The sequence below is a fragment of the Amaranthus tricolor genome, chromosome 13 (assembly GCF_026212465.1).
Source record: "Amaranthus tricolor cultivar Red isolate AtriRed21 chromosome 13, ASM2621246v1, whole genome shotgun sequence".
In the NCBI taxonomy this organism is placed as follows: Eukaryota; Viridiplantae; Streptophyta; class Magnoliopsida; order Caryophyllales; family Amaranthaceae; genus Amaranthus; species Amaranthus tricolor.
Genome location: NC_080059.1, coordinates 7,701,170 through 7,713,217, shown reverse-complemented (window position 1 = coordinate 7,713,217; position 12,048 = coordinate 7,701,170). Strand labels below are relative to the sequence as shown.

Sequence of the window (12,048 nt, the reverse complement as noted above, 5' to 3'; positions counted from 1 at the left end):
ATTGAGCTGAACATTCATGGGTTTCCTTCCCAATTGCACGTCCATTTTTGCATATTCTATTATTACCGCGTCAGTGAATGAGCACTGCGGGATCCCGTTGTTGAAACCCGAAAGGTTGGGTTTGATATCAAAAAAGGTTTTAATATTCCACCCTCTAGAACTGTACAAATAGGCAAATTTAGTCCGATATCCCTTCTGATTGTCAGGGAGGTCGTGAACTATCTTCAGCCCACGACGATGAGTAAAGGTCACCATCCACAACCGTATGATTGAGAATTACACAGGCGAGCCCTAAAAATGTATCTAAAGGCGGTGAGTGTTGGAGGCACGGCCAAAACTTTACAGAGTATCAAAAACGCCACCAAACAACCCCACGCGTTAGGGTATAATTCCGGCACAGAAATATTTAAAAGATCTAAAACTTCCCTAAAAAAGGGATGAAGGGGAAACTCAAAGGAAGGAAGATATACAACTATACAGTGTGGTGGGGAAAACCTAACGGTGTCATAATTCCCCGGAGTAATTATGTTGTAATCATCTTTCAACCCCCACTTTAGAGAGATAGCATTCCATTGTTTATCTAAGTCCCTCTTGGTTTGCAAATCAATGAAATAATTAAGGGGCCCACCGCCCGGAATATAAAACGGAGGAGGCACCGGCGCCGCACTTTCTCTTCCTGACGACTCGACTGATTGTTCGATCTTTTTCATATCTACATACAATAACCCTTCTAGGTCAGGATTTATTCTCGGCAAGTAATTTGGGAAGAAAGCAATGCTCACTTCCCAAGGAGCAGATTTCATTATCTCCGGTGTATACATAGGGAATACAGACGATTCATCCTCGACCTTTATCGACTCATAATGAGGGGTGATTCTCACTGAACTGCTATCACCCGAATCATCTACCAACAATCTCTCATCAATACGTTTACATACAGCTAAAGAGGGGAAGTTCGTCGGGTTAGTAGGGTTGATGTTTGTGTTAGCTATTGTCTCATTTGTAGCCGTGACATCTATATTAACCATAGTCAGAATAAAGTAGCAGGCGAAACTTGTACAGAATAAAGACTAGTTTCATAAACAAATTCAAAGCCTTAAACTAACAAATTCAAGAACACGAAGAACACTTCGAAGAAATTCAAAAATTGAGGAAAATTCGAATACCTTGTTTGAAGAAATTTGAAGATCTGTCAGAAAATTTGAAGATTTGTTAGAAAACTTGAAGATTTGTCAGAAAAACCTTGAAGATCTTCGAAAATTTTGTCAGAATTTGAAGGATGATTGATGATTGTCGGAGCGTATCTCCCTACTTTCTCTCACTACGAAAAAATATTAAAGAAATGAAGGAGATATTAATGGAAGTTAGGTGAGAGGGAACAGTTTCAAAACCCCCATTTATTACAAAAATAAATGCTTGAAAACCTCACTCACCCCGAAACACCCTAAAACGAGAAGTGGAACTCGAAATTAAACCGAAAAGTCGATAAGTCAGACCCCCAATATGAGGGGGGATGTGGATAATTTTTCTAAGTATCCAATCATTTGAAGTACCCGAGGAGTTGACAAGTCAGACCCCCAAGGTGGGTGGAGATGTTGATAATCTCTCAAAGTCACCAGGCTTTCTCACGAAATCGTAGGGTCGAAAAGTCGAACCCCAACTTAGGTCCTAAAAGTTAAGAAAGTTGGGAAAAATCTAAGTATGAGAGGATGGCTCATTTTATCGTCCGACTTATAGACAAGACGGATTAGTTGCCGCATCACCCATAAAGGTCGCGGTATGTATAGAACTTATGATATATTGGTTGTGACCGCGGAGTCTACAAGTCGGACTCGATATATGACCAACTTATAATTTTTCAAAGTTGCAATGAATCCATGATCATTGTGGAAGATGTCTGTGTCATCGATAAGTCGAACTCCCAGGTAGCCCCCAATAATTTTGCGAAATATTTTAAGTGTGGAAGAATTTTCAAACCTTAGTCCGTCCGCCTCTTCAATATACCAGACCCCCTCTAAGCTAAAACTTAGAGTAAAACGTAATTTGTGCAAGTATGAGGAACAACCAAGACAAGTGAATGCCGCGGAACAAGAAAATCACCCATGTTGGGGCTCATAAGTTTTAATTCTAATTGCCCATATTTACGAGGATGCAGACCGATTGCATTCATTCCGCGTCATAGAAAAATATGGGGTGCGTTAAGATGAAAGAAATTACTCTAAGTATTTTATCATTCGTTGATATCGATAAGTCGGACTCCTTTGGAGTCCCTCAGCGAAAATTGAAGAAATCAAAGAATAAATCCAAGCCGCGTCATCAACTGCTCATGATTTTAGTTACTCAGACTCCAAGGCGTATGTGAGTCAACCAATTCATGTCCACGGCATGTAATCCTCCTGAGAATCCGCGGCACATAATACGAAATTATAAAGTAAAATAAAGAAATAAAATCATAGCATTTTGTCCGTGAAGTAGACAAGTCGGACCCCTTTATGGCAAACAAATTCCAAAAATATTCTAAGTTTTGGAACTTCCGCGGCATTGGAGTACTAGTGTAATCTGAGCTGGAAAATATCATGATATACTAAATCCACGTGAAATGTTATACAATGGCAAGGCTATCTTAGTTTGTTAGAGTACCCTTGTCATGCATCCTTGGTTGCGAGATCGAACACCCGCATCTTCATTTTGCTGCTAGATAGCACGGCTAGTTGAGGCTACCTCACCGTATATTGCAAGCCGCAGTTCTATTGCCTTTGTTTGCTTTCCGCTTGGACTTGGTGCGCCTCACATGACTATTTTGGAAAATGTCATAACTTTTTCGTTACAACTCTGAATTCGACGTGTGAACAGTCGATTCGAAGCTTACAAACCCAATTTTCATAACCCATTAGGGGGTCCGCCAAATTATGGATATATTCACCTTTCTGAGCGTTTGAGTGTCCTCCATGATCGTGTTTCTTCCTTAATTCAGTTTTGATAGATAAGTATTATTTCCGCATAAAGAAAGATATTTCAGGTCGTTGGGGCTCTTTCCTTGAATCATCTTTCATGCGTGGGGCTAAATGTTATGATAACATTTATTTATTCATTTATTTATTTAATGTTATATTACTTTAATACCCTTTGACTTTTTGATTGACCTTGACTCTCGGTCAAGGGGCTTTTTCTGAACTTCTTAACCACCTTGCTTGGTTACTAAGTTAGTAACTTCCCTAGCCCTAAAATAACTACCCACTACCATCCATCATATCCATGATGATCTACTCTCTCCCAGAAATAACTCTCTCTCCACCACTATAAAAGGAGGCAGCCAACATCAATTAAGGGCAGTGAAAAACCATATCGAAACTCCTCAAAAATCCCTACTCACGATCATCTTCATTAACTTACCCAAATACAAACCACTTCTACCCAGACATCTGTATTCTTGCAGTCAATTTATTATCGTTTATTCATTGATCTCTCATCTCTGGTCTAACTTGAGCATCGGAGGGATTTTCCGGGAGATCACCCCCAGAATTCGGATCACCTCCCTTTCATTGATTGCTGATCTCGATAACGCTTCCGTTTCAAGTATTCTAAGTGTCTCACACTTCCTCGTTTCAAAAAGTATAACATATGGTTTTGCGGCATGGAGGCTACGCCCGGGGCTCTTGGTGTTATTTTGCAAAAATTCATGATTTCTGGTCAACCACCATGCTACCACACAAACAACCATATGTACCCTTTTCAAAGCTCTCACACTAAAAACAGTAGTCTAACAAATTATTAGAAAACAACATTTTCCTCTAAACCAAATACTACTACCATTTAACATGAAAAACAAAACAGCATACCAATATCACACACAGTCCCAACAGCTAAAACTGTGGCCAAATACTTGGTATCAGAACCCCTCTTCTTAGCTTTAACCTGAGTATGATACTCAACTGAATGAGCATTAGTCAAAACCCTTCTCCCTGAAATCACAAACGCACTACTTGAAGAACTATACTGCCTTTTCCTCTGCCATGGAAGAGAAAAGTTGGGTTCTGTACACAAAAAACCTTCACCACAGAATTCATCTCCATGAACAATGAGTTTCCTCTAAGTTTGGTGTTAGTCATCCCCATTTTTAGGTCCTTTCTATTGTTCTTCCCCCCATGTTTTTGATAAAAGGTGTGATTGTAGAAGAATGATGGGTGAATTTGGGGTGGAAACAATCAAATAAACAAGGGTTTTTCATAAAATTTCTTTTTGTTTCAAACAAATGCTGATTGAAAGGTAGGGCTAATGATTCTTGTAGTTGCTTTTCTTCAATGCCAAGTCTATGATACCATGAAAATTACTTCATAAGGTTTTGATGATTAAGCGTGTTCATACCACTAAAAACCGAGTCTTTTCTTTGTTTATTTTAAATTATTAAGAAAGTTAAACATCTCCATTAACTTACTACTCTATAAGACGAGATTCGACATTTATTCGATTTGTATATTTGAACTCGACTTTGATCAAACTTTACAATTGGATTTGAATGTTATTAAAATCATTGGGGACCATAGTGCAAAATTACAGATTCGGTCACGGTCGCAGTATAGGATGCGAAATGGATTTCACGGTCTATTTCGAGATCTATGTATAGCCTATATTTCGGTCGCGGTTAACTCAAAAACCTTTACAATACCGTCACGATACGTTAATATAGCCTTGTTTTTGCACTATGTTGTGCACACGAGACTTAATCTGACCTGACTTGAAACAGCTGAACTTTAAAACTATAACAGATCTGATGATTAGAATTAACACCATTAAATGATAGAATTCATTCTCTTATGAATTAAAAAATATTAATAGCAACTTACCTTTAACTGGTCAAGTCCACCAACAATCACTTAAACTAATAATCATTTGCAAACAAACCCTAAATAATAAGAAGGTATTAGCAATTGGCCAACACTTTGGCTTCTAAGATAAGGTTTATGGTTGACTTATCTCATAACAATGGTATTGAGGATACTTCCTTTATCACCCCTTTATTTTAAGTTTTACATGAAAGTATATAAAAAGAGATAAATTTTTCTTTGGATATGTTAAAGTAAGCCTTCATATGATGAATTTGGTAGGAAATTTGCTTTTGGTATTGCTTTAATGCCTTTGTTTTTCTCATAAAACTCATGCCACCACAAACATATGACCTTTATATCATAATAATGTTTAGTCTTTACTCTTTACTTATTCCACCACCCCCTTTATAAACTATGTTGCCAAATGATTCAATCTATTGTTCCTTTCATTAGTTGTAAATCCAATTGGCCTACAAAAAAGTGACATAGCCAACCTTCCCTTAGGATTGTTTCAGCCTTTAGCTTTTACCAAATAATCAATAAATACATCATTTAGCATTCATATTACTCTTATATATTATTCAACAAGAACCTATATATCAGAATTATAAATTAACGCAATTTAACAATATATTACAAAAATAACTAATATACTAATTTACAATTTGTAAAACGCTTAAAATACATTAATTATTGACTACAATTAATACACACTTACTCTAAAACCATACCAAAATGCTAGTACATTATTTTCTATTTATACTACATAATGAGAGGCTTACTAAACAATACTCTAATGCATTCCAAATCTATCTAGTTCTAAGATTTAATTTGCATTTTGATTTTAACCCGTACAATAAGACTCCGTCTATATCAGTGCAATTTACAGTCTATCATATGACTATTGTAGGGTTGACACGGCTAGTCGACAAGAGACAAACTAGAATAACACTTCACCCTATTTTAGCTGTAGATTAGGAACCAATAATATATATCCTTTTGAGTTTAAATCATATGACTTTGATACGTAAAAACTTTTTTAGTTATATGTTCAAACAGAAATGAAATACGTATATAAAATTGTTACACCTCCCTAATTCACGCATTGAAACATCAAAGCATACAATCAAAAAACTTAAACCAAATAAATTCAAATCTTACCTGTTTTATTATACTCCCTTCTATTCAGCTTATGTGTCCCATTTTCTTTTATGGTCAAATCATCTTAATTGTCCTATTTTTATTTTTGGTATGGGTTTTTGACTTTTATGCCCTTAGTAGCTTTATCCTATTTTCAATTATACTCTCTATTACCCATACTAATTTTCCTCCCTTACATTAAAAAACTCATAATACCACTCTCTTTCCTACCCTTAGGGTCCCACTTTTGACTCTCTTTAAAATCCGTGAAAAGTCAAATGGGACTACTAAGATGAATAGGAGGGAGTATTAATCATCAACTTTTTCCTATAGTCCAAAATTTTCCTGTTTTATTCTAAAGAAATCGTCCTTTATTTTACTTAAGAGTTCGTTTGTTACCTCAATGGTGGGATCCTTTTCTAAACTTTGGTTTTATAAATTAAACTCTTTATAATTTCTTTGTGGGCATTTGATAATCGATTATTTTTTCTTGCCTATTTAATTAATTTTTTACATTTTTAATTTTTTAATTAGTTAAATATCTTAAAATAAATATTTAATAAATGACTCAATAAACTTTTAAGTCAAAATAAAAATCTACTCCCTCTATTTTATTTCAAATATTTTATTTGCTTTTTGCACATTTGCAAATGCACTAATTTAATATTTATTGCAATAATTATATATAATTTAAAATTATAAATATTAAATATTCATAAATCTTATGTTGAGACGAATCAAATATGATCTCATCTGACTATGTTAATAATTGATGAATAGTAACCCAAAATAAAGGGGGACATTTGAAAAGAAACGAATGTATTATTTTTTAACTTTTCACTTATTTTTTCTCTTATAACCAAGTAAACAACTAATATAAAAAAAATTTACAAAACATCTTGTTAATAATCTATTTTTTAATTAGTCAAATCAGCCAGCAGCTTCGCCCAATATAAACCAGTCTTTGTATTGGCCTTTTTGGGTATTCATATTCTTTAGTATTGCCTGTTAGAAAAAGATCAAACCAAAACTCTAACTAACAGCTAGCATAACAAATGAGATATAGGTGAAGGTGAGTGAGTAACTGAGTGTGGTGTTTTGGTTGTTTGATGAGAAAAGTGAGATTCTTGTGACTAATTTTCCCTTTGATTCAATTCTCTCTCATCTTCAATATATCCCCAATTTTTCCACCTCTACCCACATCATTCAATCCCTGAAAAAATAAAATCCTTTTCTGTTCTAGCATAATTTCTCTGATATAATTCTGGGTTTTTCCAATTTGGTACTGAAAATTAATGGCTTCAAGTGCGTCAAGGTTTATCAAATGTGTAACTGTTGGGGATGGAGCTGTTGGCAAGACTTGTATGCTGATTTGTTATACAAGTAACAAATTCCCCACTGTAAGTTTGCCTAATTTCTCATCTGGGTATCTCAATTTTTGGATTTTTCTTGTGTTTTGTTGCTTTTTTGTTTCAATATGCTTTCTGGGTATTGCAGCTTTTTCTGTATTTTTGTTGCTTTTACCTAGGTTTCTTAACCTAAAAGTTTTCATCATTGTTTAATAAATAATTATATTATAAGAAATCTTTTGTCTTTCTGAGTTTAAGTCTTCCTTTGAGATTATATTGTATTTATATTCATATTATGTTAACATTTCTGTGATAATTTGTTTGACCAGGATTATATACCTACAGTATTTGACAATTTCAGTGCTAATGTGGTTGTTGAAGGTACCACTGTGAACTTAGGCCTTTGGGATACTGCTGGTGAGTTTTTGTGTTCAGTCCACCAGTCACTTATTTTTTGGTTGGAAATGTATTTTTTTGACAACAAATGAAGTATTGATCATTGATTAAGACACATGAACAACAAATAGCTGAATCAGTTACTGGATTGATTTTTAGTGGTTTAATGTGCATGTGTTATTGTTTGCTACGTATTACATCTGCTATCAAGAATCGAAAACAACCTCTTAGTTATTAGGCAACGTTCGACCTTTCAAACTCTGCCGGAGTAGGACCCATTAATGGTATTGGGGGGTGATAGAATGGAATGGAATTATTGTTGTTGGTTTCCCCAATGTACATAGAAATAAGCATAGGGTGGTGGTAATGATAATATCATGATCAATTGGTTTATAACAACTCTCGGTTTAGATGTTTTGGGTTGAATTTTTTTCTAGGACAAGAGGATTACAACAGATTACGGCCATTGAGCTACCGAGGGGGCGATGTCTTTGTCTTGGCTTTTTCATTGGTCAGTCGTGCAAGCTATGAGAATGTGCAAAAGAAGGTACTACATTCTTACCGAGTTGATAGAGATTGAACGATGAAGCTAATGTAGTTATGTTATAGCTTGTATTATTGGGTTTTGGTTTGGCATTTTGCTGTGTGTAATTTATTGAATTTGGAAGTAGTGTTTCAAATATTGACACTCTATTTGTTGGTCAGTGGGTCCCAGAACTTCAGCATTTTGCTGCTGGAATACCAATTGTGTTGGTTGGCACCAAATTGGGTAAGACAACTGCAATCAGAATTTTGGATCTTTTCTGCTCTGTTGGCATCATTAATCTTTGATTTATATTTTGATAGATCTATCATGTTGATGAACCTTCATTTGACTGATTCCTATTCTATGGTTGATTATCGTCCTAGAAGCCTTTTGTATACCGTAGATTCGATAGTCGTCAGGGTATTTTAGTGTCTTAGATGTTACTTTATGTTCGAGTAAGCAATTTTCTCTTATGCAACGATCAATTTTGTGAAATAATGGTGGATATTAATCAAAATGATTTTAGAGCCGCATCTGATCACACTGAAGATATGAATCAATGTGCCCTTTTTTTCTGTCTCCCCGAAAATTCTTTGAGCCGTGTTCCTTTTTTGATCCCGATCTTTCTTGGTGACTTTGGATATTCTTTCAATTTTGCGCTCAGATCTTCGAGAGGACAAACACTACTTGGCAGATCATCCTGGAATAGTGCCAGTTAGCACATCAGAGGTACAATATCGTAGTCACCCATTTGTTGGCAATGATTAGAACTAATCACTCGTTTGAATGATAAATGATTAGCATAGCTTGTTCATTTAGGGAGAAGAACTTCGAAAACAGATTGGTGCTTTATATTACGTCGAATGCAGTTCCAAGACTCAACAGGTAATAGTGAACTGTCTTAGCCATTGTTATGATATGTGGATTATATATTATGGTGTTCCATTATACTTCAATCTCACTAGTTGTCAAGTACATAACTGTTCCTATGGGTTAAGATTAGTTGGACATATCGTGAATGCCAACATATAAACGGGAAAGCACAAAATGCACACACTCCATAATCCAAAAAGATATATACTATCCCAAAACCATATGGCAATGGGAAGAAGGGTTCCAGTAACTTATAAAGTCTGCACCCCATTTTTACTTTTTCGATGTCCATTTTTAAATTTTTGATCGAACCATCGGCTCGGATACCATGTTAAGATTAGTTACACTTATTGTGAATTCCAACATATAAACGGTAAAGCACGGGGTGCACACACTTCATAAGCCAAGAAGACCATCCCAAAACCATATGACAATGGGAAGAAGGGCTCCAATAACTTATAAAGTATGCACACATTTACTTTGTCGATGTGGGATAAACCATCCCAACAATATATTGAGTTCCACCTTTGTTAGTGATGCGTTCTTTGTACAATGACAGAATGTGAAAGCTGTTTTTGATGCTGCAATCAAGGTAGTTATCAAGCCGCCTCAGAAACAAAAAGAGAAGAAAAAGAAGCCCAGGAAGGGATGTATAATGTGAGTACCTCTCAGCCTTGTTCTTTTCATTACTTGTAGCATCAATATCCCATTATATGTAGTATATTTGAGCAGGGGTGGTTTGGGCATGTGCAAAGTGTCCGACTGCACAGGGACCTTAAATTAAAGGGTTTCTGATATTATTTTACATTAGTTTTGTTTTAGTTTATTTACTCGCGTTTATTCCATAAATTGCGATAAGATGTAGAATAAATTGGCCTAAAAATTTTGTGTATTTTTGCTTCGCCCCTGTATTTGAGTAATCTAAACGGAAACTGTTTTTGTTTTGATCACTAGTTAATCTCTGTTAGTACTGTTAGGAGTTTAATTGATGTACAATCTATTTTCCATCCTTTTCTGCTTGTGTTAACAAATATGAGAGAAATAGCTTTAGTACCATGAGAATCAAATACGTTTCTCACAGAAAAGTTATGATTTCCGCAGGAATCTCTTTGGCGGAAGGAGTTTCTGGTGTCTCAAATGAATCTGTTGCTAACAAGAGCGGCTTTCTCCCCGACTTGAAGTAGCAGATATATTACATCTTTACTGATCTATTCACCGGTTTTCGCTTCGGAGATTATAATCAAAGCTGTGATTCAATATGTAGATGCTGTCAAATTGTCAATAGGAATGTAGTTGCTACTCCCTGTAAATGCACTCTTATGATTTTGATGTTCATTGTTTGGTTCCCAGTTAATTGCAGTTTGATGATCATAGTATTTTGTTTAGGAAACAGTATTGATAAGTGATTAATTATCTATCCCCTGAACTACGAAGATTAACGTTCAAAATTTCTCGATAATCTTTTTGGATGTTTATTTTTCCTACGTTTCTTGAAAATAAATACTTAGCAATACCGTGTTAGCGTGTTGGAGATATAATCGACTTAAATGGTTGCAACCCTAAAGAAAAATGTTCGTAAATTTTGGGTCCCATGTGAAATTTTGTAAATATACCCTAAAAAAATCAAGGGATAATAATACTATATGGTAAGCATCAAATATTGCAAAAGGTGAGTGGTCGCAGTTCTTAAAATTTTTTCTATAAAATAGCACTCAACTCTTGAAAAATTAACTGCAATAACATTATGGATGTAAAAACGTTTAATTTCCGTTAAGTTTTGTTAAAATCATAAATGTCCCTAATAAATTCCAAATTTTTTCCACAAAATAGCACTCAACTTTTGAAAAATTAATTACAATAACATTTCTATTAAATTTAATTTCCATTAAGTTGATCTTTATATTTGGGTTATTTATGACTTTTTGGACGTTCATTTTTCCTATGTTTCTTGAAAACAAATACTCCGCAATACAAACCTTGTTAGATTTATGTGTTGGAGATATAATCAACTTAAATGATTGCGACCCCAAAGAAAACTGTAATTTAATAGGGTCATCTCGTAAATTCTTAGATCCTCTGCGTGAAGATTTTGTAAGTAATCCTTATAAAATCAATTGAAAAGAAAACTATCAACAATTAAGCATGGGAGAAATAATTAAACAGGGGTGGTTAGTAAATATGGAAATTTGGATTTTGATTTGGATTGTTTTAGAGGTACTTCCTCTATCTCACGAAATTTAACTTAATTTTTTTGTCTGTTCCATTAAATTTATCTTATTTTTATTTTTAATTATAATTCATATTCTTTCTTTAAATCTATCCACATAATTAACTCAGTTTTTTTATCTCTTTGTATTTTTTCCACTATTCAAAATATTTATTTTTATCTCTTTTTCTTTTTTGGTTTCTCCACCAAATAATACCTATACGTTAAATTTAATAGGTTTAGAGGTATTAAGTGGTACGTAATAGAGTTTGGGAGTTGTGTGTTTATTACTCCCATCACCAAATTTCATAGGAGATCTCCTTTAAGGCTTAAGATGGAGATTACTTTTTCTAGAGGTATTAATTAATACTCCCTTTGTTTTATTTTATTTTTCTCGTTTACTTTTTATATAGTTTTCAAAATAAATTTTAAGTCATAATATCTTTTAATATGCAAAATAAAAAACTATAAAAAATATATAATAAAAAAATATACATTAAAACGAATCTAATGAGATCTCATATGGATATATTTTATTTTCTAAATATGTCTCAAAAATACTAATCAAATTCCTTTTTTCTTAAGGCGAAATTTTCCAAATGGGAAGATCATCAGAGGACGGAGAGACTAAGAGACAAAACATTGATACATTATACATTGCCAAGACAAGCTAGAAAAATGGGGAAAAGGGGCAAATTTAAGTTAGTTATCGACAAAATTACAGTAAAATTT

General features: G+C 34.3%; 1 protein-coding gene across 1 annotated transcript; it reads left to right on the top strand.

The window, feature by feature from the left end:
• Nucleotides 1-6,866: 6,866 nt before the first annotated feature.
• On the top strand, nt 6,867-10,646 carry LOC130798670 (rac-like GTP-binding protein 3). Its single transcript, XM_057661760.1, has 8 exons — nt 6,867-7,366; nt 7,645-7,732; nt 8,149-8,258; nt 8,417-8,480; nt 8,902-8,966; nt 9,057-9,122; nt 9,670-9,767; nt 10,212-10,646. The coding sequence occupies exons 1-8, from the start codon at nt 7,262-7,264 to the stop codon at nt 10,249-10,251; spliced, it is 636 nt and encodes a 211-aa protein (XP_057517743.1). The 5' UTR covers nt 6,867-7,261; the 3' UTR covers nt 10,252-10,646.
• The last annotated feature ends 1,402 nt before the right edge of the window (nt 10,647-12,048 follow it).